The 26,629-nt window shown below is 57.9% G+C and overlaps 3 protein-coding genes across 3 annotated transcripts; 1 reads left to right on the top strand and 2 right to left on the bottom strand.

Moving 5' to 3' along the window:
• Positions 1–3,765: 3,765 nt before the first annotated feature.
• On the bottom strand, positions 3,766–7,551 carry VOLCADRAFT_117381 (uncharacterized protein; the record flags this gene model as incomplete). Its single annotated transcript, XM_002949769.1, has 5 exons — positions 3,766–4,103; positions 4,287–4,335; positions 5,021–5,156; positions 6,882–6,952; positions 7,393–7,551. The coding sequence occupies 5 exons, from the start codon at positions 7,549–7,551 to the stop codon at positions 3,766–3,768; spliced, it is 753 nt and encodes a 250-aa protein (XP_002949815.1).
• Positions 7,552–7,944: 393 nt separating this feature from the next.
• Positions 7,945–16,385, top strand: VOLCADRAFT_117378 (uncharacterized protein; the record flags this gene model as incomplete). Its single annotated transcript, XM_002949873.1, has 13 exons — positions 7,945–8,094; positions 8,214–8,577; positions 9,508–9,613; positions 10,105–10,352; positions 10,843–10,967; positions 11,468–11,634; positions 12,151–12,265; positions 12,314–12,391; positions 12,890–13,118; positions 13,479–13,714; positions 14,015–14,470; positions 15,848–16,111; positions 16,214–16,385. Coding segments are annotated over 13 exons (2,710 nt in total), but the record flags the coding sequence as incomplete, so codon positions are not given.
• Positions 16,386–23,001: 6,616 nt separating this feature from the next.
• Positions 23,002–26,165, bottom strand: VOLCADRAFT_90221 (uncharacterized protein; the record flags this gene model as incomplete). The annotated part of the gene is made up of 7 exons (XM_002949768.1): positions 23,002–23,043; positions 23,334–23,419; positions 23,502–23,640; positions 23,786–23,953; positions 24,393–24,764; positions 25,662–25,834; positions 26,075–26,165. The coding sequence occupies 7 exons, from the start codon at positions 26,163–26,165 to the stop codon at positions 23,002–23,004; spliced, it is 1,071 nt and encodes a 356-aa protein (XP_002949814.1).
• Between the last annotated feature and the right edge of the window lie 464 nt (positions 26,166–26,629).

The raw sequence follows: 26,629 nt of genomic DNA, 5'->3' as shown, positions 1-26,629 counted from the left end.
CGTCCCACGCCACGCCCCGGGCTACACACCACACCATCCACGCATACAGGGGTGCCGTGGTGACGGCGGGCGTCATGGCGATGATTTTGCCGGCCACCTGCGCCACCTGCCGCGCTGTTAGCCGTTTGCCTTCGAGCTGTGTGAGCAGCGTACGGAATCTAGCTAGCTTGTCGTCTGGTACTCTGAATGCTTGCGCCTCCGCATCCACCTCCATCCCCAAGAAACAGACTCGCCTTCTTGGGATCAGCTGGCACTTGGACAGGCTGAGGGTGAAGCCTAGGGCCGCCAGCAGCCGTACCACCGCCCCACACTCGTACTGTGCCGCGGCCTTCGACCCCGCGGCACCCATCTGGTCGTCTATCAGGAAAGACATGCGGACCCCTAGCTGCCGTAAAGGCTGGAAAACCTCGAGCTTCAGGGCGGTGCAGGCAAGGGAGGGCGGAGGGGGCGGACAGAGGAGGGTAGCTCGGAGGGTGGGTCGGATGCTGGTGAGGAAGAGGTCCTAGCCGCTGGCGCTGGGGAGGAGTCCAGCTCGGAGGACCCGGGCAAATATAGCGAAGCTAGCAGCAGCAGCAGTGGCAGTGGCAGCAGCGACAGTGGTGGAAGTGAGCAGTAACATGACAGCAGTGATGAGTGCTTGGGGGTGCACACACCAGGTCGGCCCCAGGCAGGATGGGACAGACCGATCCCAATAGGTGCCGGTACATGTCATGCATCGGGGGTTTCATCCGTAGGAGTAGGCACGAACTCTGCAAGTGGTGGTGAGACTCCTTGGCGAGCACTTGCTGTATGGGGGGTGACATGAACGCTGTTTTCGAGGACGATGGTTGAGATGAATGCATCAGGCTGTCAGGCTGGCTGGTTGGCGTTGTGAGTCCAAAGCGCCTTGGTCCACAAGCACACTGAGACTTAGGCTACTTTGACAAGGGGTGTGCGTCCATTTTGAGGCTTGCCGCAAGTATTCACCAATCGTTAATTTAACATGCAGTAATTGGTTACATGCGCCCGTAATTCACCTAGCACCGTGTAATCCACCCGTAATCACTGGGTCTTCACCCGTAATTTGCGTGTAATTGGTTACATGCGCCCGTAATTCACCTGCAGCACCGCGTAATATTCACCCGTAATCACTGGGTCTTCACCCGTAAGTTTGCGTGTAATTGGTTACATGCGCCCGTAATTCACCTCCAGTACCGCGTAATATTCACCCGTAATCACTGGGTCTTCACCCGTAAGTTTGCGTGTAATTGGTTACATGCGCCCGTAATTCACCTCCAGCACCGCGTAAAATCCACCCGTAATCACTGGGTCTTCACCCGTAAGTTTGCGTGTAATTGGTTACATGCGCCCGTAATTCACCTCCAGCACCGCGTAAAATCCACCCGTAATCACTGGGTCTTCACCCGTAAGTTTGCGTGTAATTGGTTACATGCGCCCGTAATTCACCTCCAGCACCGCGTAAAATCCACCCGTAATCACTGGGTCTTCACCCCTAATTTTGCGTGTAATTGGTTACATGCGCCCGTAATTCACCTCCAGCACCGCGTAAAATCCACCCGTAATCACTGGGTCTTCACCCGTAAGTTTGCGTGTAATTGGTTACATGCGCCCGTAATTCACCTCCAGCACCGCGTAAAATCCACCCGTAATCACTGGGTCTTCACCCGTAAATGTTCACCTGTATCCTTGTGCTCAAATTACGGGACCCGTAACGTGTTACGGACCCGTAATTTCTGTCAAATTACGGGTGGATTGACCCAAAATTACGGGTAAAATGACCCCCCTTTTCCCAGAGTGTCTCCCTTAACAGTCCCAAGTGTGCACAGCGATAGTAAGTAGCAATCCTTGCTCTTGGAGTGAAGCCGAGCCCCTGGTACAGCCCGGAGCCCCTAGTACGCCCACGACCGGAAAAGAAGCTAAGCCGTTCACAGAAGAGCGCAAGGGCTTGTGCTGCTGCAGATTGCCCCCTAGGGATTGGGGTGTGGTGGTGGGGTCAGCGGCCAGTATGGGAGAAGACCTCTTCTGGGTGGGATAGCACAGGGCGATGCCATGCTCGCCACTGAAACCACCCATAAATCCTCCACAGCAGCTGCTCGGTCAGCAGCTGATTGAACGTCGGTACCCTCCGGCTGGAAAGGAGCTAAGGGCACCTTTGATTATGGACATTTAACCGACACCATCCAAGGACAGGATCAGTGTACAGGATCAATGCCCTGCAACATCCGTACAAGCCGGTACCCGGCTCCGGCCCCTCCACCTTGTGCACTGAGAGGCGAATGAATGAATGAATGAATGGGCCATTCAGTTCCACACAGCAGCGCATGGTGCATCAGCTTATATACCCGCCTCCAACAGCAGCAGTAGCAGCAGCAGTAGCAGCAGCAGTAGCAGCAGCCTGATGCAACACGGAACCGTGGCGGCACTCGGACACATCTACCTCACTACCTCTACCTCACTACCCCAAGCGAAGTTGAACAGTGCCGCCGCAGCGAGAAGGGACGAAGGGCCGCAATGTGGATCCGGATCCTGATCCGGATCCGAACACCCCGACCACCACATACCTATGTTGGTCCCTTGACTGACCCCTCACCTGCTGCTCCTCTTCATTCATAACCACCCTGCTGCCGTACAATATTTTGGTGTTGCACTAGTGGCTGATGGACTTAATGCCTGCCATCCTTCAAGTGCCGCAGCAGCACCACTTCCGTCACTCCCATGCCGACTGCCATACGCAGCCACTACCACTTCTGCCATCACCACGATTACTAGCAAGTCAAGCCGTACTCAGCTAGCAGAGCAAAACTTCGTCGTACATCCCATAAAACATTATTCCTGCAAGCTTACGTACTATCGTATTGTGTTATATAAGACGTAATGACACATGCTGCACATGCGTACATACACTAACCGTCAACTTCCCCATCGACCTTCAAAATTACCCGCTATCCAGCTATATCCTGTACACACTGTGACATGCACACCTCCTTCCACATGCCTGGCCAGCGGTATTATGGCCCGCATGCATTCGTCAGCCAGCAGTACGTCAGCTACCTCAGCCCTGACCAGCTGACATGTGGGCGGTCTCGGAGTGCAGTGCCCCGGTCAGTCGGTCGGCCGGCCAGAGGCTCCCCCCACTACTAACCCCACTAATTCGATATGGAATATTTCACTCCATATATATTGCTATTATTAGTTTATTGGCTTGCGGCATCATCCTCATTATCCTCTCCCTCTTCCGAACACCCAAGAATCCGCACACGCATCATCTCCCCCCCTCACCCCCTCACCCCCTCACCCCCGATCATAACGGACGCGATCGATCAACCCGCAGCAGCCGGAGCCCATACATGGGGACCATTTCTTTATACACACACAGAGCACTAAAGCTAGCGATTGCCGACATGCATGGCCGACCAGCAGCAGCAACTACAACGGTAAAAACATCAGGTGCAGGTGCAGGTGCAGGGGGCATGTCAGTTAACACAAGCAGCAGCAACAAGCCGGACAGCCGGCCAACCCTCAAGCGGGACACCGAACCCCCCCAAACGCACATGGACACAACATACCCCTCCAACATATACATACATACATACATACATACATACATACATACATACATACATACAAGCACAAGCACAAGCATCAGCTCATATTTTCATCCCCAACAAAAGCTCCCAACAGTCTGCAGCTCCCCTCCCTCCTCCCCTTCCCCCCAACACACACTTACATACGCACATACATACACACACCCCTGGCCCCCCATCCTTAGCACGCCGTGCTGAATCCCTTCTTCCCGTCAACTCCTCCCTGCTGTGATGGTGCTGCTGCCGCTGCCGCCCGCAACTGGCTGTAGCAGTGCTCCAGCAGCGCCCGCCACTCCTCGGCCATCACGTCCTCACACCACGCGGCGGTCGCCGGCTGCTTCTGGGGCTGCTGGGGGTTGTGGTGCCGCCAGCTGACCCCCGACTGCCCCAGCTGCCTGCCCGCCCCAGCTGCCGCCGCCTGGCTGCACACCGCCACCCACTTGGCCGGTGAGAAGGTGTCACCGTGGCTGGCTGCCAGCTTCTCCAGGTGCTCGTCACCGGCTGCGTGGCGCCTCATGGCTTGCAGCACCCGGGGGTGGATGGGGTGGGGGCCGGTGGCGGAATACCCTACAGACATACATACAAACATACGCAGGTCACGTAAAGGTCTAAATACTCTTAGTGGGTCAGATCCTATTTGATATCCCGAAAATATTTAGCGCCACAAACGTTGGCCTACTGCAGTGTACTTGCGGCACTCACAATAATTGGCGTTGGAGAATCCCGTACCGAACTCGCCGTCGTGCAGCCCCTGGGGGTTTGGGTAGGGAGCGGACGTTTGGGGGGGGTAAGGGGGGTAAGACGAACCACTGGCGAATGGAGCAGATACTAAAGACGGGTAGTCCAGGAGAAGTTATAAATACTGGCAGGAAAAGATTTACTGAGCACCAAGGGATGTCTTAGGTGCGTAATCTTGGCGGCGACGTAGCCAGCTTGGGTTGCGAGACGAAGGACTAGCTGGCAAGTCCAAAGTCCAAAGAAGGCAGAAGGCGAAAAACCCAGAAGGACTACCTAGCCGCCTAGATGAAAGGAAAGTCGTGTAAAAGCCAAGAAACAAAAAGAATGGAAGCCGTAGAGGTGATGTGTAAAACAAAATAGGAAGGAAGGGTATCGGAAAGTGTACAATGATTTAATCGGATCGGGGTTTCGGGGGGTGGCCTGGGAGGGGGGGATGGAGGGGGAATTGTACGAATAGGAAACCCCGCCAAACGAAAACACTGTGGCCGGATCCCCCCGACCCTTCCGTACCTGCCCTCGGCACCAGCTCTTCGCCCACACAGATTGCCCCCCTACCTTGCCTCCCCCTCCTCGCGGGTGGTAGGTGTTATCCTTTTCCACACGTTTATTGCCCCTCCTCCCTTCCCGCCCTTTTTTCTACCCATTCCCCTCCCAACTTTCCTTTTCCCCCCCCCCCCAAAACACGCAAAGACACCAACCTCGGCTCTGTGCACCAGCGCATGTACGTACGCAGCATCTTGGGCTGCCGGACTGCCGGGTACGGGCGGACCGCCGTACGGAGTGGGGGAGCCCCAGCACAGCGGGGTCACCAGGTTGTGGGCCTGATCTAAACCGCTGCAGGGAGGGGAGGGGAGGGGAGGGGGGAAAGACAAGCCACGAACGAGTGAAGCTGCTGCCAGGGCAAGAGTGTACCAGACGTAGAACTGACCAAAAGGCGTCCTTGAAGGCGGTGACCTCGGGATGAACCTAGTGAACCTACCTAGCCGCCAAGGCTAAAATAAGCGCGGAAGAAAAGCAGTAAATCGAATCCGTAAAGAACTAAAGATAGGTGTAGATGCGGCAGAAAAGTAGTAAAAAACTGCTGACGTGAAGCTGGAATAAAGTTTGCCGCCGGTCTGGCGGCGGCATTGGCGAGGTTTGGCCAAAAACTGGCTGATTAGCTAGTAATAAAAAGCTGCTGGTGACATGCAAGTGCTCCTCCCCACCACACACACACGCCCGTCCCGACCGACCCGACTATCCTGGTCCTAGGGGGGGAGGGGGAGATGATGATGCAAGAAGCAAGGTGTCAAGTGCCGATATCGGAGGCCCCGTAGCAGTGCTAAGGGGGAGGAGGGAGGTGAGAAAGAGGGAAGTGGGAACTGCTGCCGGTGTGCTGTCCTTAAGAGGTCCGACACTGCCTAGTGAGTGGAGCGAAGCTCATTTCGCTACGGACGTTTATTGCGGTGTTAGGTCTCGTAGGATTGTCCTCGACATCCAGCGTAGTGTGGACGAGCTGTATCTACCGGGGGTGGGGGGTGGGGGTGGAGGTACTGATGAAACGACGTGCTAGTGGTGGTAAAGGTCAAGTCTGGCTATAACTTTGTCACTATAACAATCAATGCGAGATGTGCCCGGAACTGCCGTAAAAGTCAAGGAAACAACGTAAAGCAGCTGTACACAGAGCTGCAGACTTACCTACATCTCGCACAAGGACAGCAGAGCCACGACGACACCCCCACCCCCGAGTAATTATTAGAAGACAAGTGAAAGAGGCGAAATAGTAATAGTCACAGGGTCAGCATGACGGGAGGAAACAAGATATGTATATGTGTGTGGTGCATCTGCGTAAAACTGCAAACTAGGAAGAAACAAGCAGATTTGAGACAGCTTGGGACGAAGGTACGGATGTACGGAAGGAATATACAGCAGAGGAGAAGGAAGAAGTGCAAGCAAAACAAAACAAGCAAGCTAAAACTGTAAGGCAGGTAAAAGGAAATGTTAGGGATAAATAACGTAAAAGAAAAACGGGGGACGCGGGGCCTGTGGAGGGCCCCTTGGGATTGGACGGTGGTTCGTGCATCATACACACACATCCCTCAATCGTTTCCCCCCCCCCCTTTACCACCCTACCACCCGCCCCGTTACCCGGCCCCCGCCATACAACACTACTCGGCATAGCGATACACGCCACGCCGGGGGCCCCGGAGGCGGCGGCGGCGGCTGACGGCCCTCCAACCGCCCCTCCGACTAACTCCCCGGCGGTCCTCCTGTCCTCGGGGCGAAACACTAAAGAAGAACCCTTTAACACCACACTCACTCACACGACGCCAAATGAGGAGCCCACCCCACCCCCACCCCACCCTACCCTCAATACACACACGTGCCGGTGTCCTCAGTTCCCGTTCCCTCCATGCCACCCCACCCCGCCAACCCCTCCCGCCATTCGGCACCTGGGTCGGCCACCCGCCGGCTCGAATTCAACGAAATCCTAGTGTGGTGTCTACAACCCGAGTGTATGCCACCGAGCCCCAGTCCAGCCGTACACACATCCGTACATTTATAGCCGTACCGACTCACCCACACGCTACATACAGCAGCCCCGCCACCACACGTGCGTAGTGTTCAGCCGCCGCCGCCGCCGTCGCGGGCTGGGAGGGGGGGGAGGGGGGGGAGGGGGGGGAGTCGGGGCTGGGCTGTGGAGCCCCTTGCCGCCGCGACGGCGGCGGCATGACGTCCGCTGGGGTGAGACCTTGTACGACAGCCGGCAGATGCGATGATGACACGTCGGCGTCGTACACCTGCCAGCGGGGTAGTATCAACAGCGGCGGCAAGTTGGGTTTATAGGGTTTACATTGCGCCTGTGCGCCTGTGTGCAAGTGTGCATGTGTGTCAGCTTACCTAGGGTTTAGGCCCTGAGGGAGGCGGTACCACTGGAGGGGTACCGCTGCGACACTTCGTGGCTTTGGGCGACGTTTATAACGACAATGTAGCTATAGCATACAGAGCGCATAGCAGGCTGCCACTGCCGGCCCATCTAGCGCACTCCCACTTAGGCTTAATCGCATGTACATGCGTTTTGAGGGCTCACCATCGGAATGGACTGCAATCGCATCGGGTTTGCTTCGAGGTAATGAAGCACAGCTTGGACACGTTCCGGGTAGGCGGGCACAGCGGTGCGCTGGCCCTTGGACCTGGGCTTCGCCGCAGCCGCTGCCAAAGGGGCGACAGAGTCTGAAGCTTCAGCCATGGCGACAAGTGTCAGAAGTCTCGCTGCCGAGGCAACCAACTTTGACCTTGGCGCTGGCGTAAGAGAGCGGTTAAGGGGCTGGCCCGTGAAGTACATGGTGTCCTGTCCTTTTGTGTGAATTTAATGACAGCTCAACTTATGGGGACTGACCGCTGAACACTTTCGCCAAACCACGCAAACCACCAAAAGTGGTTGCCCATGGGAAAGATTTACATGGCGCTCTCATACTTCATCTCATGGTTCTTCCATATGATTCCAAAATTATAAACGAATGTAAAGCGTCTTTAAGATTTAATTTGCGGCCAATTTTCCGTGCGGTGTTGCACCTATCTCACCTGCGCCCTTGGCCCAAGCCGGTCGTTGATATATCTACCCTTACTAACACAAAATACTATGGCAGACATTGCGGCTAGGCAACAGCAGCAGCCGGGCGCCGGCGGCCATGGCCAACCTCTGCCTGCGCAGCTCGCCTTCGGGAGACCCGCAAATGACGCAGACGACAGCGGCACGGATACAGATGATGAGGGCCGTCTCATCCAGCAGGTGTGACTGGTACTCCGCTTTTGCTTCGTAGCCGACAAGGGGCTCTTGTCGTGAGCCCGACAGGTGTGAACCAGCTCTCCCACACCGCCCTCCACGGCAATTCCTTCTCCCGCACGCAGGCCGCAGCCACAGCCAAAATCCGCGGGTCTGAGCCACCCAGCAGCGAGATCCCGGCCCCAAAGCCATTCCGCGCCGGCACAACTGCGGCGGCGGCCACAGGCGCTGCCGCCACAGCTGCCCCACCAAAGCCCATAGCTCCCCCCGCTCGCCCCGCGCAGCCGCAGCCGCAGCCCGCACCTCGCCCCCCGGCTGCCGCGACCGTCAAGGGCAAGGCCGCCCCCAAGCGACCAGCCGGGGCCATCACGTTGCGCACGCTGCTGGATGCCGGCTTCCTGGTTCCCGGCAGCAAGGTCCTGTACGTGGAGTACAAGGGCCTTATCACCTGGGCCGACCTCACCGAGGAAGCCACCATCCTGTGCGAAGGTGCGAAGTCAGACCAGTCGCGTGGCAATAACCTTCGCATCTGGCGTGTCTGAGGCTGAGGTATCTCCGCGTCTCTCTCTCTGTGCGTGTATATGTCCGTCTGTATGTTGGTGTGTGTGCCCCTCGCGTCCTTGTGGGGGATGAGGAAGCCCTGGGTGTGGTGGGGAGCGGTCCCTGGCGGGGGTTTGTGCTGGTGCTGGTGGAGGACGGGGTGTACGGTCCTCTCAGGATTTCCGGGAGCACCCTGAGCCGCCCTATCAGGTAAGGTGAGGTGAGGTGAGGTGAGACAAAGCGGTGGTGTATCTTTTGGTAGGGGATCCTTTCACTCCGCCGTCTTGCCGTGATGCGGCATTTGGGGGTGCCGGCGGCGGTTGCGGAGTGAACGACGGGATAGAGGACAGAGGCGGGATCAACATCAACCGCATCAACTGAAGACAGAAGTAGCGACAGCAAGAAAAGGCTGGCGAAGTAGCAGTCATGAAAGTGGTGGTGGTGGGGTGTGGCTGGGGATGGGTTGGGATGGAATCTGTCTGATGCCAGGCGGACGGAGGCTTCCAATGAACTGCGCTACTGCTGCTGCTGCTGCTGCTGCAGTTTCTCTTGCTCTTGGGACGTCCTGCTTGGAGGTGTCTTGAGCGGTGGCAGTGCGGCCAGTGGGGCTGTTTTGGGGTCGCGATACGCCCTCTTTGAGTCGTCGTCCTTGTTTTGCAGTGCTCACGTCTTTACTTGATTGTCACGTCACCCCAGTGCAGTATTACAGTGCACACCTGCACACACCCATCGCGGTTTCCTCAGGTTGCTAACCTTGCCAACTAACTAACCGACTCCGTTCCGTTCCGCGGTGTTGAAGTTGTCTCCATCATGTTGACTTCTCCCCTTCCCTCCCCCCCCTCCCCCCTTTCCCCCCTCCCTCCCCCCCCGGCCCCACAGGCCAGGCGTTCGAGTCCCCCTCCGCCTTCTCCATCTGGGTGAAGCGGAAGCTCAACCCGGAGCGAAAGGCGGATGACGGCTGGAAGGCGGTCAAGTACGCGGGGAAGTGAGTAGAGGTGGCAGTAGCAGCAACAGCAATGGAAGTTGTAGCATGTCTGTCGTGCAGTCAATATTTATGGTCCTAGTAATGATGAGTAGTGCGGTAGTGGTAATATTGGTAGCGCCGGCAGCTAATGGTCATTTGCTGTCATGGCGTCTTCGTGAACCCCCAACCGGCTCCCCTCGGGTCCCGACCGCCCGACTCAGCTCACCACTATTGACGGACAGACACACAGACAGATAGACAGACGGACCAATAACCAACCTGTCAGGCATTAGCACTCCCCCTCCCCCCCGCGGTTCGCTCTCCCCCTCTCCTCCTTCATTCTCATCCTCCTCCGCTTCTTCCGTATCCAATTTCTTTTACCCTTTCCCCTGTTGTAAGGGGTGCCGGCCCCCCCCGTACAACCTGCCACCGCCTCCCTTCGCCCCCTTCGTCCCATCCCATCTTCAGCCCTATCCCCCTCCTCGACCTCCGCTTCCTCCTCGCACCACCAGGCTCCTGGAGCACTTCAAGGAGCAGTACCTGCGCCAGCAGCTGGCGGCCTCCGGGCTGGGGGCCCTCAGTGGGGGCGGCGGAGGCGGCACTCGCGGGGCCACCCCCACGGGCTCCTTTGGAGGGGTGGGGGTGGGCGGAGGGGGGGGTCCGTCACCCCACTCCAGCAGCTACCCGTCGCCACTGAGGCAGGCGGCAGGGCTGGGGCTGGGGGTGGCGGGGGCTGAGGCCAATGGGGCCGCTGATGAAGGTGAGTGAGGGGGTGGTGGGGGTGCTGGTGGGCTGGGAGGGGGGGAGAGAGGAGGGGATGGATGGCCCCAGGGGTGCAGTCGCCCCGCTTATTCCGCCTCTGTGAGCTTTCCGTTTCTGTTGGAAAGGATCTTTCCATGTGCCCCTTCCCAGACTGGCTTACTTCTTACTGGGGCCCCTCCCGCGGCTTCGGCCGTGCTTCGGTTCCTACACCCTAGGACAGCGAATGCAGCTGCAATGATCCGCACCAGTATTCCCGCTGGTCTTGGACCCTCACTCACTCACGCACTCACGAACGTTACATGCTGACCCGCCTCCCCGGCCGCCGCTACTTCAACCCCGTGTTTGCGATACAACGCCTCTGACACGACAACGCTCCCCGCCGCCGCAGCAGCCCCGCCCCGCACTAAAGGCCCACTTGGCACATCTCGCCGCACGCCCCACCCGGGTTCATTCCGTCCCCCCTCCTGCCCGCGGGAACACCCCTCCAGATGGTCCCCCCAGCAAGCGGCAGCGCACCGAGGAGGGCCCGGAGGTGGAGGCGGGATCCAGCGGGGGCGGGGGGGTTGGGGGGGTTCGGGCGGCAACAGGTCTCAAGATAAAGCTCAAGCTCAAGGTGGGCTGGGGGGTCGGGGGGCGAGGGGAGGGGGAGGAGGGGGGTGGAAGGAGGAGGAGGGGGAGGGGGAGGAGGGGAGGGGGGAAACCACACAGGGGGTGGCGAGGGTGGAGATGCTGTCGATTGACGCGATCCGTATGGACGTGATGTACGGCAAACATGTGTCTGCGGAAAGCTGTGCGTGTATGCGTGTATGTATGTCCGGGGCTGTTTCCGCTCGGCGAGCGTGCCGGGGGACAAAAAGCGGCTGGGGGGATGACTGGGTGGCAGGGCGGGAGGTGTAGCGAGCGAGGAGGTGGAGGAGGGGGTGGAGGAGGGGTGGAGGGTTTTAGCAACGACAGCAGGTGGGTAGATGTCGGAGCATGTGGAGGGACTGGTGGTACCAAAACTGTCCGCCAGCCAAACCCCGTTCTCAACATACAGGCCCCCATCACACAAACACACACGTACACACACACCTCTCTCCACACCACCCCTCTCAACCCCCCCTGTGTCTGCAGCCCGCCGCCCCCGCCCCCGGCCCCGCCCCCGCCCCCCGGTCTGCGGGACCACTGCTGCCCCTGCCCGGGCCCGCCGTGTCCGAGGTGGCGTGTGGGAACTACCTGGGAGCTGAGCCCGGCAGCGGGGCGGTGGGGGCGCAGCCCTTCAGACTGAGGGTGTCGGACATGTAGGTGGTCAGGTCGTGGGGGGAAGGGGGGAGGGGGGAGGGGGTAGCGAGTGAGGGCGCTTGTGGGTGTGGGTGTGGGTGTGTGCGCGGCGTGTGCAAAGCCCTCCGCACATTCTCGTTCTGTTGGTCGTACACGTTGGACGCGCTGAACTGGGTTCCGGAATGGGGCCCCACCGGGTGCGAGTAATAGGTGCATGTGTATGTGTATGTGTACATGTATCTCCCCCCCCTGTTGCCTTTGTGGTGGGCACCTTCACCGTCGGTCCGTTGCCATCTCACACACACACACACCTCTGTACCCGTACGGCTAGTAGTTCATCTTCCCCCCCGCACCTACCTCCTGTCGTCTTTATTACCGCCCCGTACTGCCCGCCGCCAACATCCCCCCGGCGCCCGTCCCCCTCCGCGGCCATGCTGCTGCCCTGCTCGTCCCGCCTCTTCCGCGCACCACATCACACCTCCCCACAGCCCCCCATCGCTCCGCATTTTAACCCACCTCCCCCAACACCCCCACAGGGTTGTCATCGTGATGGACTTCCACGCGCACTGCTCCTCCACGGAGGTGGGCGGACTGCTGGCGGGGGTCTACGACCCAGCCAGCCGCACCCTCACAGTCACACGGGCATTTCCGGTGCTGGAGCTGCAGCAGCACCACCCGCACCACCCGCACCCGCACCAGGCGGCGGGGATCGCGAGCGCCAACGGGTCAGGGCGTCCGGCGGTGGCGGTGGAGTTCGATGCCACGGACATGGCCCGGGTAGGCGGTCGGTGCTGACAGATAGAAGGGAGGGTGTGTGTGTGGTGGGGTTGCGGGCGGCGGGTGGGTGGGGGGTTGGGGAGGACGTCTTAATGGCACATGGAGCATCCTGTTTGGGTGGGTGCGTGGGGGTCCGGGGCCGGTGAGGCTGGTGTGGGGCACCGGGGGGTGGGGTCGTGGCGGTGAGGTGGGGAAAGAGCCCGGGGTGAGAGGGTAGAAAGCAGTTGGGGGTACTTGACCTGCTGTCCGGCGGGTAGCTGGCTGAAGGGGAGGGCGGCCGTTGGAATGGGGCTACGGGGCTATGGGGGCATGGTGAGGGGCGGAATACAGTGCGGAGGGTGGGTTGGTGAAGGGTGGGGACCGGGCACACGGACCTGGCCTTCGTAGGGGCTGCACCGCCCTCTCCGCCCGCCTACATGCCCCTCTTCTGAATGTCTTCTTCCCGTGTGTGGCTGTGTGTGTGACTGCGTGCGCACGCACGCACATTTGTGCACACAGGTGCGGGAGGTGATTCGCAACTGGGGTCTGCAGTGTGTGGGCTCCTACCGCTCCCACCCCGCCTACCCCGCCGCGCCCAACACCCTGGATGTGCTGCACGCGGCCAAACTGCAGCAGGAGCAGGAGGGCGCGGCGGCGGGCAGGTCACCGGCCCCAGCGGGAGGAGAGGGGGGCCAGCAGCCGCAGCCCAGTGTTTGTGCCATTGTGGCGCCCTACGACCCCCTGTTATGTAAGGAACTGAGAAGTGGGGTGTGTGCGTGCGTGCCGGTTAAGGATCTGGGCCGCGGTAACTAAGAGGCGCGGTGTGCTTCTCTCTGCTACTATTGTGCAGTTGTGGGGTACGACGAACCACACTCTTGTGGGGTATGTGGAGGCGGCGGGGCTGATCGCGTTACCGCATCTGATATGACGTGATATGCATCATCATGCGCTGTCCACTGGCGCACTCACGAGCACCTCAACAGCGTGCGGTGACGCACTGCGACACTGCTTGGCCTGGTGTTGCCCGTCAAGTCGTGTCGTACTTCAGACCGTACACCGTGTAACTCCGCACAAGTAAGCACAGTGGTCCGTTTTGTCACACATGCAGGTGGCCCTTCCAGTGCAATCACGTGGTTTCATTTGCAGTACGACACGTCGCGCCCGGCGCTGCCTGCCGTCACGTCGTCCTCGTCGTCTCCCCCTCCCCCTCCCACCACCATCCCCGCACTGCCTCCCCCGGGCCTGTGCCCCATGTGTTTGGATGTGGAGCACGCGGAGAACCCCACCTCCCACATGGACATCATGAACCTGGTGTCCACGCAGTTCCATGTGGGTGCTGGGGGGGTGGGTGGGAGAGGGGAGCGTGGAGTTATGTGTTTATATGGGGGGAGGAAAGAGGGATAGCAGAAGGGGGGGTCTTCACCCCAGGGAGGGGCAACCTTGGGTGGGTAGGGTGTGTTCCGTTGCTTTGGACATTGATCGGCAATGGACCCTTTGCTGCTTCTTATCTGCATCATCACCATCACCATCACCATCGTCATATGGTTCCTCCCCAATCCCTGGTGGTGATGTCTCTCTGGGGCTCCCGATGGCTACCTGGGTACCGGCTATACCATGGGGGCCCCCCGGTCTGCCGCCTCGCAGCACATCGCCCGGAGCTACGCGGCGCGACCCACTCGGGCGCCCATGGCGCTGCCTTGGAGGCGGCCGCACTCGCACTCGCACTCGCCATCCTCCTCTTCATTTTCTGCCGGCGCTGGCGGCGGCCTCGTTAGCTGGCGCCCGCAGCAGCAGACGTGCTTGGACAAACTGGTCGCTTCGGTGGTGTCTAGGCTGCCAGACATGTTTGAGGGCGATTTGAGGATAACGTACGGCACAATGGTACGGGACATGGTACAGCACGAGTTTGCGCTGGCGGAGCGGGCGGGCAAGGCACGCGGCGGCGCGGGGGGTTCAGACGACGGTGGCGGCTTTGGCGGCGGTGGAGGGGGGGGCCTGGCGGCGGAGCGGTCGCGGCGGCCTCTGCGGGGTAATGGCGGCTGGGCTACGGCACTTCGTTTCAACAGCGACGAGGAGGAGACGGAGGACGAGGAGGACGAGGTGCAGCTGGATGACGATGATGAGGAGCCGGAGGAGGACCACGCAATCTGAGATTGGAGGTTCTTAACTTCCCCCCTGTTGGGGGCCTCGGCCGCTTTGAGTTGTGTAGATGCGGGGTGGGTGTGATAATGGTAGCGGCTGTAAGGGGGGAAAAAGGAAATGGGAAAAGCTGCAAGGATAATGGCGGGCAGAGGGGTGGGAGGATGGGGAAGGAGACAGGAAGCTGGTGTTGTGCGCTCTGAGTGAAGCTGAGTGATTGAAGAACTATGTAGGTCGTTTTGAGTTTAGTTATCCAGCTTTTCAGCTCTCGTTGTGCTTGAGTACCGGGATGTGCTTCTGCATGTGCTTTTACCCCCAAGTGCTTGTGCGGAGAGGGTCTGTTTGGAAGTGTCTGTTTGTGTGCAGGTAATTGCGCAGAGGGGTCGGAGTCTTGGGGATGCAGGTGGGTTGCTTCGGGGCAGGGGGGATCTGAGGCTGCTGGTGTGGCTGTGGTATATGGCTTGGAGTTCTAGCACCCGTCAGTCCTCATGGCTGGCGTTATATCGTTTTGCTGGTTTGTTGCTGGTTTGGATGCCAGAGTTTTGGGTGTCTTATGTATGTTTTCGTTCTCCTGCTCTAGGGTGTCCTTGTCCATCCGTAGCAGGTGCTAGCGCTGTGTGCGCCGGCCTTGCTACGATGGAGTTTGCAAATGATGTGCGCGCTTAGTCCCATGGAAGGAGAGCTCGTGGACTGGTTTGCTTGGTGGCCAAAGGCGCCTGAGAAAGGCGGACATGTATCGGACACGCTTGTAGTCTTCGTCACAAATCTCCTTGCTTCTAATCATTCGCGATTTACTTAGATAAAGAAACATGGAAAGGATATGGGGCCCACGCATAAATAAGATATTATATACGCGCAAGTCCGTTGCTGTATAAGCAATCTGTGCTGTACTATGATGGGCATGCTCTCAGCTCGACGTTTTTGATACATAACTTACACATACTGGCAAAGGGTGCCTTGGCTGCTACGCGTGCATGATTTACTGCTACAGTTACAGAGTAAGGCAAAATCCAATTCAAACGCATCTTGAAGACAGGTACAGCTTCACGAAGAAAGCACGCACTTTTATCAACTATAACCATAATCTTCATTCATTTTGTTCTGATTCTTATGAAACAATGACCAGCCTACCTGAGCGACACACCCCGGCTTACATGGAAGCGCGTCGCTACTTTTAAAGTGTCTTGGCAAACGTCTCACAGGAGAAAGGTTCTCGACGCTATATTTGTATTAAAATAGTATAATCGGTGGGAAATGGAGGACGTCGAGGTAAGCCCTTCTCGTGTGCTAGGTATTCGCATGACAACCATATTGGCGTCCACACGGCATCACCAACAGATGGACGATATGGAGCTTGATCAAGATGACATGGAGGTTGACCAAGGCCGTCGGCAACGCGCGGCCAAGAAATTTTCTAAGCGATTTAACAGTGCACAGCTACATGGGGATGAACCCAAGGGTAACCCGAATGGTGACACCAAGGGTGACTGGATGAGCACTGCGCAAGCTCGGGATATCCTCCGACAAGTCAGCGAGCTATGCTGCGGAAATAAGATCAGTGTCGATAATGCTTTTGACCTACAAGGAATTGATGCTCTACGGGTAAGCTCCGTCTCCAGCAGGCCCCGGATGCGCGGACTGCGCAGCACACTTTAACCCGACTGCTTCAATCTCTCACCTCCCCCCTCCACCCCTGGCTCACAGGCGTTGGTGTTCAGTGACGGCGCGAAGGACAGCGCCCTCTCAAGTGAGGGGCATTTCCAGAATGCTGGAATCGGCTTGGAAGCTGGCACGAAAATCTACAGCAAGCGTGTGGATGCAGTGTACAATCTCGCTAACTCTATCAACTACGGTCAAGCCTTCCGCAAAGCCGACGGTGAGGTCCTGAACTCCCATTGGTCACCGCTGTCGTCACTCTTGACGTGGCTCACACACCGCGGGGCACCCTGACACCCTGCTGGTAATGCCTCGTGTACGCGCCCCGCTGTAGATGACGATGGTGCTGGACAGGATCAGGACGGCAAAGGGGACAACGAGCAGGGAGACGGCGGCGCGGACGGTGGCGCGCGTGGTTCCAAAGCCAAGAAGCGGCTGAGCAGCGCCAGTGCAGAGGCGACACTCGTGAGGGACGACGAGCTCAGGCAAAGAGTGAAGGTAGGGCGATGAATGGCCAGTCGGGAATGGTACAGCTCGTGAGGCGAAGACACCAGAGGCCCGTTTGCAGCATTCGGCTGTGTTCCTCAGTTGTACGCCTGCAGCGGGCTACGGTCCTCCCTGGCAGTGCCGGAAGCGGACAGCTGGTCACAGACAGTCGTGTAGTATATAGTAAGTCCACGAACTCGCCGGTATGCTGCACGCCCGATTGTGCAGGAGCCAACCCTTGACATGGACCCCTTCTTCGTCCGGACTTCAAGGCTAATCGACGATCACAGTCCGCAAGGTGCTGTGTGGCGGCAGGAAAGCGGAGCCATGCATGATTAATAGCAGCATAAAGGGTTATATTGCTGTTGGCAACACGAAAATGTCGACATGGTGCAATGGTGTATAGTGAGGGGCTGCTTCGTGCAGTCTCTTTTGCTGTTGCTTTGGCTTATGTTATAATCACATGTCCTGGCCCGCTCCTACTTCTGCCGCGGGCAGCACGATCGAATGATGTTCCTGATTGATGTTGTCTATCTGCCTCGGCTGCAATCTATGTTGCGGCCTTTGCCTGCAGGGCTGCTGCTGCACAACCTACCGGTACTGAACGGCTACGACATCATCTTTGACTCTAACGTCAGGTGCGTACGTGGGCTCAGCGTGGGGAGTTGGGGGCATTCATTTGCCGTGAGTGTACATATTCAGGGATAGCAGGTCGTACGGCGAGGGGAAGAGTCACCCCTAAGCCCTTAACACTCGGATGAGGATGGCTCTTCCATACTCGATTGCCATTCCTAAAGCTCGGCGGAGACATATGGGACAGAGGCGAGGAGAGCCGTGCGAGTGATGAGCTATGCGAGTTCTGAATCCATCACGTGTGTGTGTGTGTGTGTGTTATAACCCTACTGGTTCCCAGACGTGCGCACAGCCTATCTGCCAGTGCGCCTGTCCATCCACGAAGCCGCCATGTCGTCACCATGCAGGCCCCAGGAGCTGCTGGAGCAGGCGCGTGACAAGGCCAACATAGAGGACGCCGCCAATCACATCATGGTGCGACATTGCGTTTTGGAAGGCTTGACTTGATGCGGTGCCTGGGCAGGATATGGGTTCTGGAGGCAAACCTTGCAGTGCCGCACAAGAACGATGATATCTACCCATTCATCTGCCGCGGCGAGGCAAAAGGGTTTTCCCTAGGACTCTATTCGCAGGATACATTGTGACTCCGAACATTGTGCCTCGGTAACAAGACCGCCGCCTTCACTTACACCCTCTTTCAACCAGCGCCAGACGTTGTTTGAAGACCCTACTATGGCAAATCGCTGTGTGCGTGCCGTCGGTCCTGTACATGCAGGTGGACCTCTCGCTGCTTCCAGGAGGGCGGGAGCTCCTGGCTGCCGTGAAGGTTGTGCGCGCACCTATCAGCCCGGGAATTGAGCAGCTGTACGCCCAGCTCAAGGTATGCGCGATTTCGGGCGATTTCTGGGGGAACCATGTGGAACCAATGGAGTAATCAACCGGCACGTCCACCGTCCTAGTATTTGTGGGATGTGCCTTCACACGACTAAACAAGGAAACCCCCGCAAAATCCCGCCACAGCAAGTCGGATATGGAGAGGGACATGGCGTCGCCCCACACAAGCCGTCCCACGCGTCTGGGGGGATGCCAGCAAAAGCAGCCTTTAATTTGCCTTACAAAAGTGTGTGTTTTGCTGGTGGCATTGCCCGTTGCCCAACTGCAGCCGAGGACTGATCTGCCAGGGCTACAGCTCGCGAGTGGAGTGGATCCCGAGAAGCTGCTGCGGGATGCCTTGGGTGAGGACATTTGCTGCGTGCGTGAGGGGATTATGCAGCCATTGAAACGGGGCTTAAATCTCAGGAATCCGTCTTTTGAATGTGTGCATGCAAAAGGAAAAAGCCCAGTTCAAAGGTGACGAAGCAAAAGCAACTCTGGATTTGCACTTCGCCCCTATCACTCATGTTCAATCCAAAGAAAACCCAAAAACGGATCACTTTGATGAACGAATACCTTTTCAGTTATGAATCACCGGTGCAATCCGAATCCCAACACGTCATCCAATTAGGTGGACGTGGCAGTCGTTTTTTTGTGCTTCCGGAGGGCCCTGTGGCACGGCAACCTCCGGCCCGGAGTCCCTGATGTCTCATGCACTGCACACTTGTACGGGGCAGGGTTCCAGGTGGGGCTCCCTGACGGCGTGTGGCGGGCCGTATCTTCACCGCATTACCACGGCCTCCGCATCTGTTGACTGCCGTGCTTCTCTGCTCCTGCTAACAGCGTTTATCATCCTGAGGTTGGGTTGGTGCCTCGCCGACTGCTGTGTGTGCAGCCACAAATGAAGGCGCAAAGGCAGAGGCCTGCAGGAAAGCAACCGAGCGGCAGGCCATACAGCAGGCTGAGGACATGATGGACGTCGAGGATATGCATGATGGGGATACTGGCGGCTTGCCCGACGGTCCCGACTGTGGAAGTGGCAACGAAGCTGAACCCCCAATCGACCGCCCGGGTGATGATGACAGGGGTGGTGATGACCTTGGTGGCAGTGCGGGTGGATCCGAAGGCGCTCTGTACGAAGGGTTCGACTCACCCGACTACGCAGCTGGAGGGCCGGGTTGCGATGACGACGGTGTTGATGATGCACAACATGGCCTTGAAGGCAGCCAAAGGGTTGGCGGCGGTACCGTCGGTGCTGACTCCTGCCAGCGGGTACGACTCCGCACACAAAACCATATTGATGGTGTTCACCCAGGCACATTAATACGTCCCGCGACTCTTCACCGCCTGGATGAAATTGTGGCAGGCACTCATGTTTAGTCCATCGTGTCTTCTCATTTCGACACATCGAGTTGCTAACGGAAGTGAAGCAGTTGATCGTGCCATAACCTCCGTCAGCTGTTGCCGGGAAGACAGACATATCGAGACCGAAGGCAACATCACCAACCCCCCATACATTCGTGCCCTATTCACGAGTTTTACTTGATGGTGTAATCTGCTACCCAACCGTCGCCCTGCCTCCACCCGCTCCGATGAGCAGTCTACGGGAACGTACGATGATGGAGAGGCTGGACCCATCCCGGGCGGATCGGATGACGAGTCGGTGCTTCTCAGCTTGTGCGGGGGAGACGCTGCCAGCTGCCGCGTTGGCAACTCGGCAACGCTGCAAGGGACATGGTGGAAGAGCTACGTCCGGAAAGCTCCGGCAGCTGCAGGGGCAAAGCCAAGGCAACGAAAGTAAGGCAAGGTTAGGTGGACTGTGGTGAGACCTGTAGGTGGAGACCTGTAGGTGGAGACCTGTAGGTGGAGTAGGGGGCTGTTTCTTCTCGGGACATCGCCACCGCTGCTCATAGGTTGGATAATCATGTCACTATACATGGCACTGGTTTTTTTATCAATATATACAAATCAACACATGACGGTTCCCACAGCCACTGAATTGGCGTTGGTATTCTAGCAATCAACAACCGAGGTCCTCACCAGCCTGGTCGCTCATCCGCCTGGCCTTGCAGGAGGACGCTGCGGCGGAATTTAGTTCTCACGTGCCCGAGAAGTGGACCTGTAACATGCCATGGCCTAGCGCTGTTCTATATACTCTGCTCATTAGCGCCCTGTGTCACCACTTGTGTCTTATGCTGTTCGCCGATGCCACTACCGTGGTTGCTCTTGACGATTGATTCGTCCGTACCTTCCCATACTGCGTTTTAGGCCTAAGCCCGAGTCAGAGCCCCTGGACTGGCGTGCCTCGCCTCAACCGCTGTTGGAAGCCGTACAGCTGCACACCTACAAGACCGCGCGCCGTGACGCCTCAGCTAAGCTGTGCATGCCGCTGGAGGAGCCCTCCAGCTCGGAGACACTGCACGGCTACTTCTCTGCTGCTCCTGCAGTTGCGGACCAAAGCCTTCCCGAAGGGGGCCGCAGCTTTGGCACGCTAGCCATGGCGACGTCCTCAGCGTGTGTCGGGGGCTTTGCATTCTCCGTGAGAGAGACATGGCGCGCATTACTCATTCTCGACCGTCAGCACGATTATCAGCAGCGGCGCTCAGCACGTGCAGCCTCCCGCAAGTCATTCGGGAACACAGCAGCTACACGAGTGGGTGGCACCTCGCCCGGTGAACTTCACTCGATCGATGAACTTCACTTCGCTGGTCCGCCCACCAGCAGCACGGGAGGCCTGTATGGCGCGACTGACGGGGGTGGGGAGTCCTACGGGGTGCAGGGGCATAATGAAGCTGGCTGTGGAGCTGGCGGCAACATGACCAGCGACGTTGCAGGTGGGCGCTGCTATCAGCCTATCGGATAGGGGTGTACCGCACTGTGCTTTGTTGCGTGTTAGTAAAGGCTACATGAGTTCTCCCTCTGCCGCAAGATACTGAATGCTTTGCAATGCTGCCAGGACTAAATGGTTGTCGTTTGTCAACCCGAACAGAACCCTCGGAGAATGATACAGGTGGTGGCGGGTACGGTGGATGTGATGATGACGATGATTATGACGATGGTGGCGGCGGCAGCAATAATGAAGGAGTCTCCGACATTCCATACAACACCCAGGATGGCCGGGGTCCGACATTGGAGGAGCTGCTGCAGCCGCCTCGGGTCATACGCCGGATTGCCGTCAAGTACGACAAGACAGCGGGTGTGGCGGATGTAGCGACGCTGAAAACCAACATCGAGGTCTCACTCAAGTACGTCGCCACGTGTGTCCTGCAAATTATTGCTTGCCTTGCCGACCCCGGCCCCCGCTTGTATGCATGGCTCTGTGACCCAAAGAAAGTGTGCCGGCCCCCAGGGCCTCCGTCTCCTGTGTGGCCGTTTCCTGTGCCTGCTGCCTCATCAGTACTCCAGCACACCTGAGACCATGGCTATGTTGGGTTCCGGTGGTACATGCACGGGCAGGTAGTGCTGGTGTACGGATAGGGGCACAACACCGATTGCAACCCCGCGGCCGGAGGGATCTCAGCCAGTTACATCCAGCTTCCCTTCACTAATTGTAACTGACCCGCCATCACCCGTTACAACCCCTTCCAGGACACTTGCAACGAGTTCGGTCTCGCAGTGCAGGCAGTCCGCACCGCAGGCCCCACAACCACTGTCTTTCCAGAGTGTACTCGACCAGGTGTCAGCTATCGCTACGGGCAAGGTTGAGGCTGGTGCCGGACCCTGCGCACGCAGCAACACCGCGCCCAGTGGCAGCAGTGGGTCAGGCGGCGGTTCCTTCCTAACAGGCGTCAGCACCCACCTGGCCTTCATCTGCCTGCTGCACCTCGCGAACGAGAAAGGCCTAGCGCTGGAAAGCTCCGAGCGGTTAGACAGCCTGATAATCACGGGGCTTGGTGACTTAAGTGCTGACCAGTGAAACACATGACCAAACTTTGCGCGGTTATGTGGTTACAACTTGTTCGACAATTGTTATGACTTGTTCGACATTGTTAGGCAAGGTGGCGCTGAGTGTTGCGCATGAGTGCACTCGGTTTCAGGCTTGCCTCTGTCGGTCGGGGGTTAACCGGCAGGCACATAGTGCTGCAACATGGCCCCGGCGAACGGACTCGAGCCCACATCCGAGAAAAGCCCACCTGTTTCCCTGCAACCGAGCCATGTTACCTACCACTGAAATAAAACGAAAACTTGCCAAAAGTGGACGCCACTGGGCGTCCAAATAGGTTCAAATATTTAAAGCCAGCCTGCCTCTCGCCTAGCATTACTGGCCCCAGCTAAAGACCGTGCTGGAGGTGCTGGTATGGACCTGGAAAGCTGTTGGACAACGACATGGTCAAAAACTAGAATCTCTTTTGGCTCAACCCATCCATACTCAACCGAAATTAAGAGCCACGAGAGCGGCAACAGCAAGGAAGCGGCCCCAAAACGCGTATTAGCCTGCTGATGGCAGAGGGTATATCACAATCCTCGAGGCGTTTCCTGTCAGCAAACACGTATACGACATATCAGTTCTTAGCCTGCCCGAGCACCAGTACAAATCTTCAGCATTTCTGCGCGCCAGAAACGAAATTAATCTTCAACTGCCTTCAACCGCTGCATATATCGTGCAACCTTGCTGCGCTTTTCAGCGGCTCTTTGGGCTGCACATCCAACCAGTAATCATTAGCCATCTCGCTATTCCATCGCCAGGTGTTGAACTAAGTAGCCTTAATCCTACACAGTAGCCTTAATCCTACACAGTAGCGTTAGTCCTACACTAGTTCAACACCTGGCGATGGAAGATAGGCTGCATGTCCGGCTGGCTGCATAGACACGGGTGGCGGCACATACCCTACGCCACAGTAGTAAATTCGATTAGTTTAGTGTCTGTCGAAACAAACAATCCAGTCTCGACACCCAGCTGCCGCCTACATGGAGCGGGAACGCTCAGGTCGACTTGGGTGGTAGCACTGCATATGGGAGGAAAAGGGGGGGTATACAGCGGCACGATGAATAAAATTTGACAATGTGCCCCGAATCCATGTGGCGTGTCGCTCGTTGTGCAGCATAGGCAGTAACAGGCACGAAGACAGGTATTGCAGGTGACGTAGGCAAACAAACGAACATACATACACGCATAGCTAGTGGACGAATTTCAAGTCTCAAGCTATGAGCTATCTCCACAGCAGTGCCCTAAAGTTACCACTATGCAGCAGCAACAGCAATTCAGCAACTCATCCAAAAGTGCATCATCACCGACCTCGAACCACCATGCATCCCCTCCTCTCAAAACCTCACGCTTGTATGGCCGAGAGCAGCCCCAATCCGTCATATCACATACCTCCGCTATGCAGCAGCAGCAGCAGCTCAGGCAGCTACCCCCTCCCGTCCCCCCTCCCCGGTGGCGGCTGCATTACCGGCGGCTCACCGTTAAGCAGGAAGAAAACGTCGCCCTTCTGGTTGCCTGGGCTGCTAAAGCGGCACACCACATAGGAACAGGGGCTGTAGTAGCCCACTGCGGACTTCTGGACACCGCATCCCACCATGTATGACGAGCGCCACACGAGCTGCAAGGTTTCATTGGGGGTGGAGGAAGCACCCGCAGGTGTGGGCACACGGACACGGGTAGCGGGGCGGGTGGGGGTCAGTTAACACCCCCACAGAACCCGCCGGCGTAAGCTACATGCAGAAGTTATTATCGCCATATCGCACCCCCCTGGCGGCCACCACAACTAACACCACCACCACCAAGCCCGCTTCAACCCACGTCATACAGTTGGACAACCCCCCGCACACCACCTGGGTGAAGTGGCTGATGTCGTTACGGCTGTTGAGGACGTTGTCTGTGAAGGGTGTGCGGGAGTACTTGTACAACCCACTCTGTCAGGGGAGGGGGGGGCAACACCGGATGGCCGACAGACACAGAGGCCAGTGAGAGCTGGGAGGGAGGCAAATAGGAAAATGGAGTTTGGTAATATAACACCGGTGGGAATGGATGTACGGCTCGTCTACTGGTACGGCATATGCAGGGTGCAACCCTTGATGGCCCTGATATCGAGGTCGACCGGCATCACATAAAAACCCTAGGTGTTCGCAGCGATATGATCTTCTACACCGTATGGCCTACCGGCTCAGCAGGCGGCTAACAGCAGGTCGTACAGGCTTTACCATATATATTACGTAATCTGTTGGTTATTGTGCGTGCACCACTACAGCCATCACTCCCTCAGCATCTGACTTTATAGACTCAAAACACTCAACCCCCGGGGCCAATCCAATTCCACATCCAGCAGGTTCCCCTCTCCCCTCCCCTCCCCACCTCGCTGTACCAGTCCGCCACTGCGTATCTGCACACTCCCAGCTCCGACACCCCACTTTGCCAGTACAGCAGCTCCCCCAGAGATGAGTGCACCAGCGGGGCAGTGCAGCCGCCGGCCGCCAGCAGGTCCGCGGAGCTCTGAGCCGCCGCCGCCAGCTCGCTGCTCCAACAAAGCGGAGCCACCTGGTGCAGCGCCCGCAGCCGGTTGATCCGATCTAGGGTCGCCTGCGCATCAGTGCACCCGCCCCCCTCCAGACCGGCAACCGGGACACTGCCCCCACCACCACTCGAGGAAGAGGAGGGAAAGGTACACACAGTTGAGGAGGAAGGGCTCCCGGAGGGAACCGATTCCAGCGGTGGTGGCGGCAGCGACTGCAGGCGGGTGGGTGGCGGGTGGGTGTACGGCGAGTCTGGCTGGATAGCGGGTGGAGGGGGGAAATCAGGCAGCTGCTTGCCTTCAAGGCCGTCATTGACATCATCACTGTTCGTACTGTACACATACTCGCTGCCTCCCTCGTTGGTGCTATCGCCTCTGCTGCTGCCACCATTGGCCGTGTTATCATCATTGCTGCTGCCGCTGCTCCTGCTGCCGCCACTACTGCCGCTGCTGCTGCCGCTACTGCTGCTGCTACCGCCCTGAACAGCAAGTGGCGTTGTAGACTCCAGCGGCGGCCAGGACAGCAGCGGAGGCGGCAGAGGCAGTTGTTCACTGTGGGGGGCATGTGGGGGTGGTTTGGGCGCCAGCCAGGCAGTGTCATACGGTGAGGATGGTACGTTGGATTTCGGCAGGGTGGCGGGCTCCAGGACTCCAGGGTGGGAGGTGGGCAGGGTGGCTCCAGGGTGGGTCATCGCGGGGCCCCGCAGGTGTACGGCAGGTGAGGCGGAAAGAGGACTGGGAGAAGAGATGGGTAAGAAGGATTTAGATGGCGGACGAGGAGGCGCACTCGTGGGAGGGTGTGCGTGTGGAAGCCCTGGCCGTGGTGAAGGGGGCTTGGGAGATGGCTTGGGGGGCCGAGGCTGGGGCTGGGGAACAACGCGTGGAGGTAGTAGGTGTGCAGGTGGCGGTGCGGGCGATGGAGATGGAGTGTGTTTTTTCCATGGACGTGGGGGTGATGTCCTCAGCATTGGCAATGGCCATGGCAGTAGGGGCGAATGTTGGCAAGGCGAGGGGGAAGAAGGCAGAGGAGGGGCCGGTGTTGCTCCGGTTGGACTGCGCTGGGGTGACTGCAGCCGTTGTCCCGGTGGCGGCGAAATGCTTGGTGACCCCACCCGCGATGGCTCCAGGGCTGATGGACGGCCGTATCCACCGGGTGATGGCCGTGGAGGAGCCTTGAGATCTGGAATGATGGCGGCCGACAGCGAGGACACAGCCTGCAATGCTAAAGCGCTCTGCTCGCCGGCCTTGGGATTGAGCGCTAGCAGCCTCCGCGAAACAGTAGTACCTGTTGAGTTGCAAGCCCAAGTGAGAATTGACCACCCGTCTATCTTCGCAGTATTAGTATGCGGTGCGCTCGACAAAGCTGCTGGTCGGAAGCACTAACGAGACAATCAAAAGATTGGACATGGCCACCAAGTGCAGAATAAGCTGCATAAAATCCGGGGTTTGTGATTTATCCTCCGTACGTTTAATTTTTCGCGATGAATACATCCGGTGTTCTGTAACCATGGAAAACAAGTCCCACCTGCTGTAGCATAGAGCTCCTGGTAACCACCAGCTACGCCTAGTAGACAAAGTACTGACAATACGGAAGGGTAAAGCGTTGAGATGGCCATGCCACGCCGTTTACGTAGAGCTGCGATCGGCGGCACTGCAGCTGCTGCAGCAAACTAATGGAGCTCGCATTTTCAAATAATTCGACACAACTATACATGTAAAGTTTTTCATGGTTCAATTTGTTCCTAAACACATAGCTGATGCACCAGTTGGCCCCACGGAGGTATGAATCTGAAATCGGTTGTTTGGCCGTTAACTGCTTCGCTGAATCCGTTATAACCTAAATGGCATATTAGCTAAGTGCATTTCAGGTCTGGTGACAGGTCCATATACATGATCAGGAAGATGGCGGGCCGTCCTGTTGCGTGCTGCTGAGGTCTTAACAGGTACCATCTTGGGTTTGTTTTCTTGCCTAAGGAGCGCCATATCACGCAACCATGAAACCTGAATTAACCACGAGGCGTTCTTGCAATGTAAAATTTGTTCCATGCGCAGGGGTCTGTGCCAGCTTCAGACAGTAATG

This window comes from Volvox carteri (assembly GCF_000143455.1).
Source record: "Volvox carteri f. nagariensis unplaced genomic scaffold VOLCAscaffold_16, whole genome shotgun sequence".
In the NCBI taxonomy this organism is placed as follows: Eukaryota; Viridiplantae; Chlorophyta; class Chlorophyceae; order Chlamydomonadales; family Volvocaceae; genus Volvox; species Volvox carteri.
This window is presented reverse-complemented; position numbering and strand designations above follow the sequence as displayed.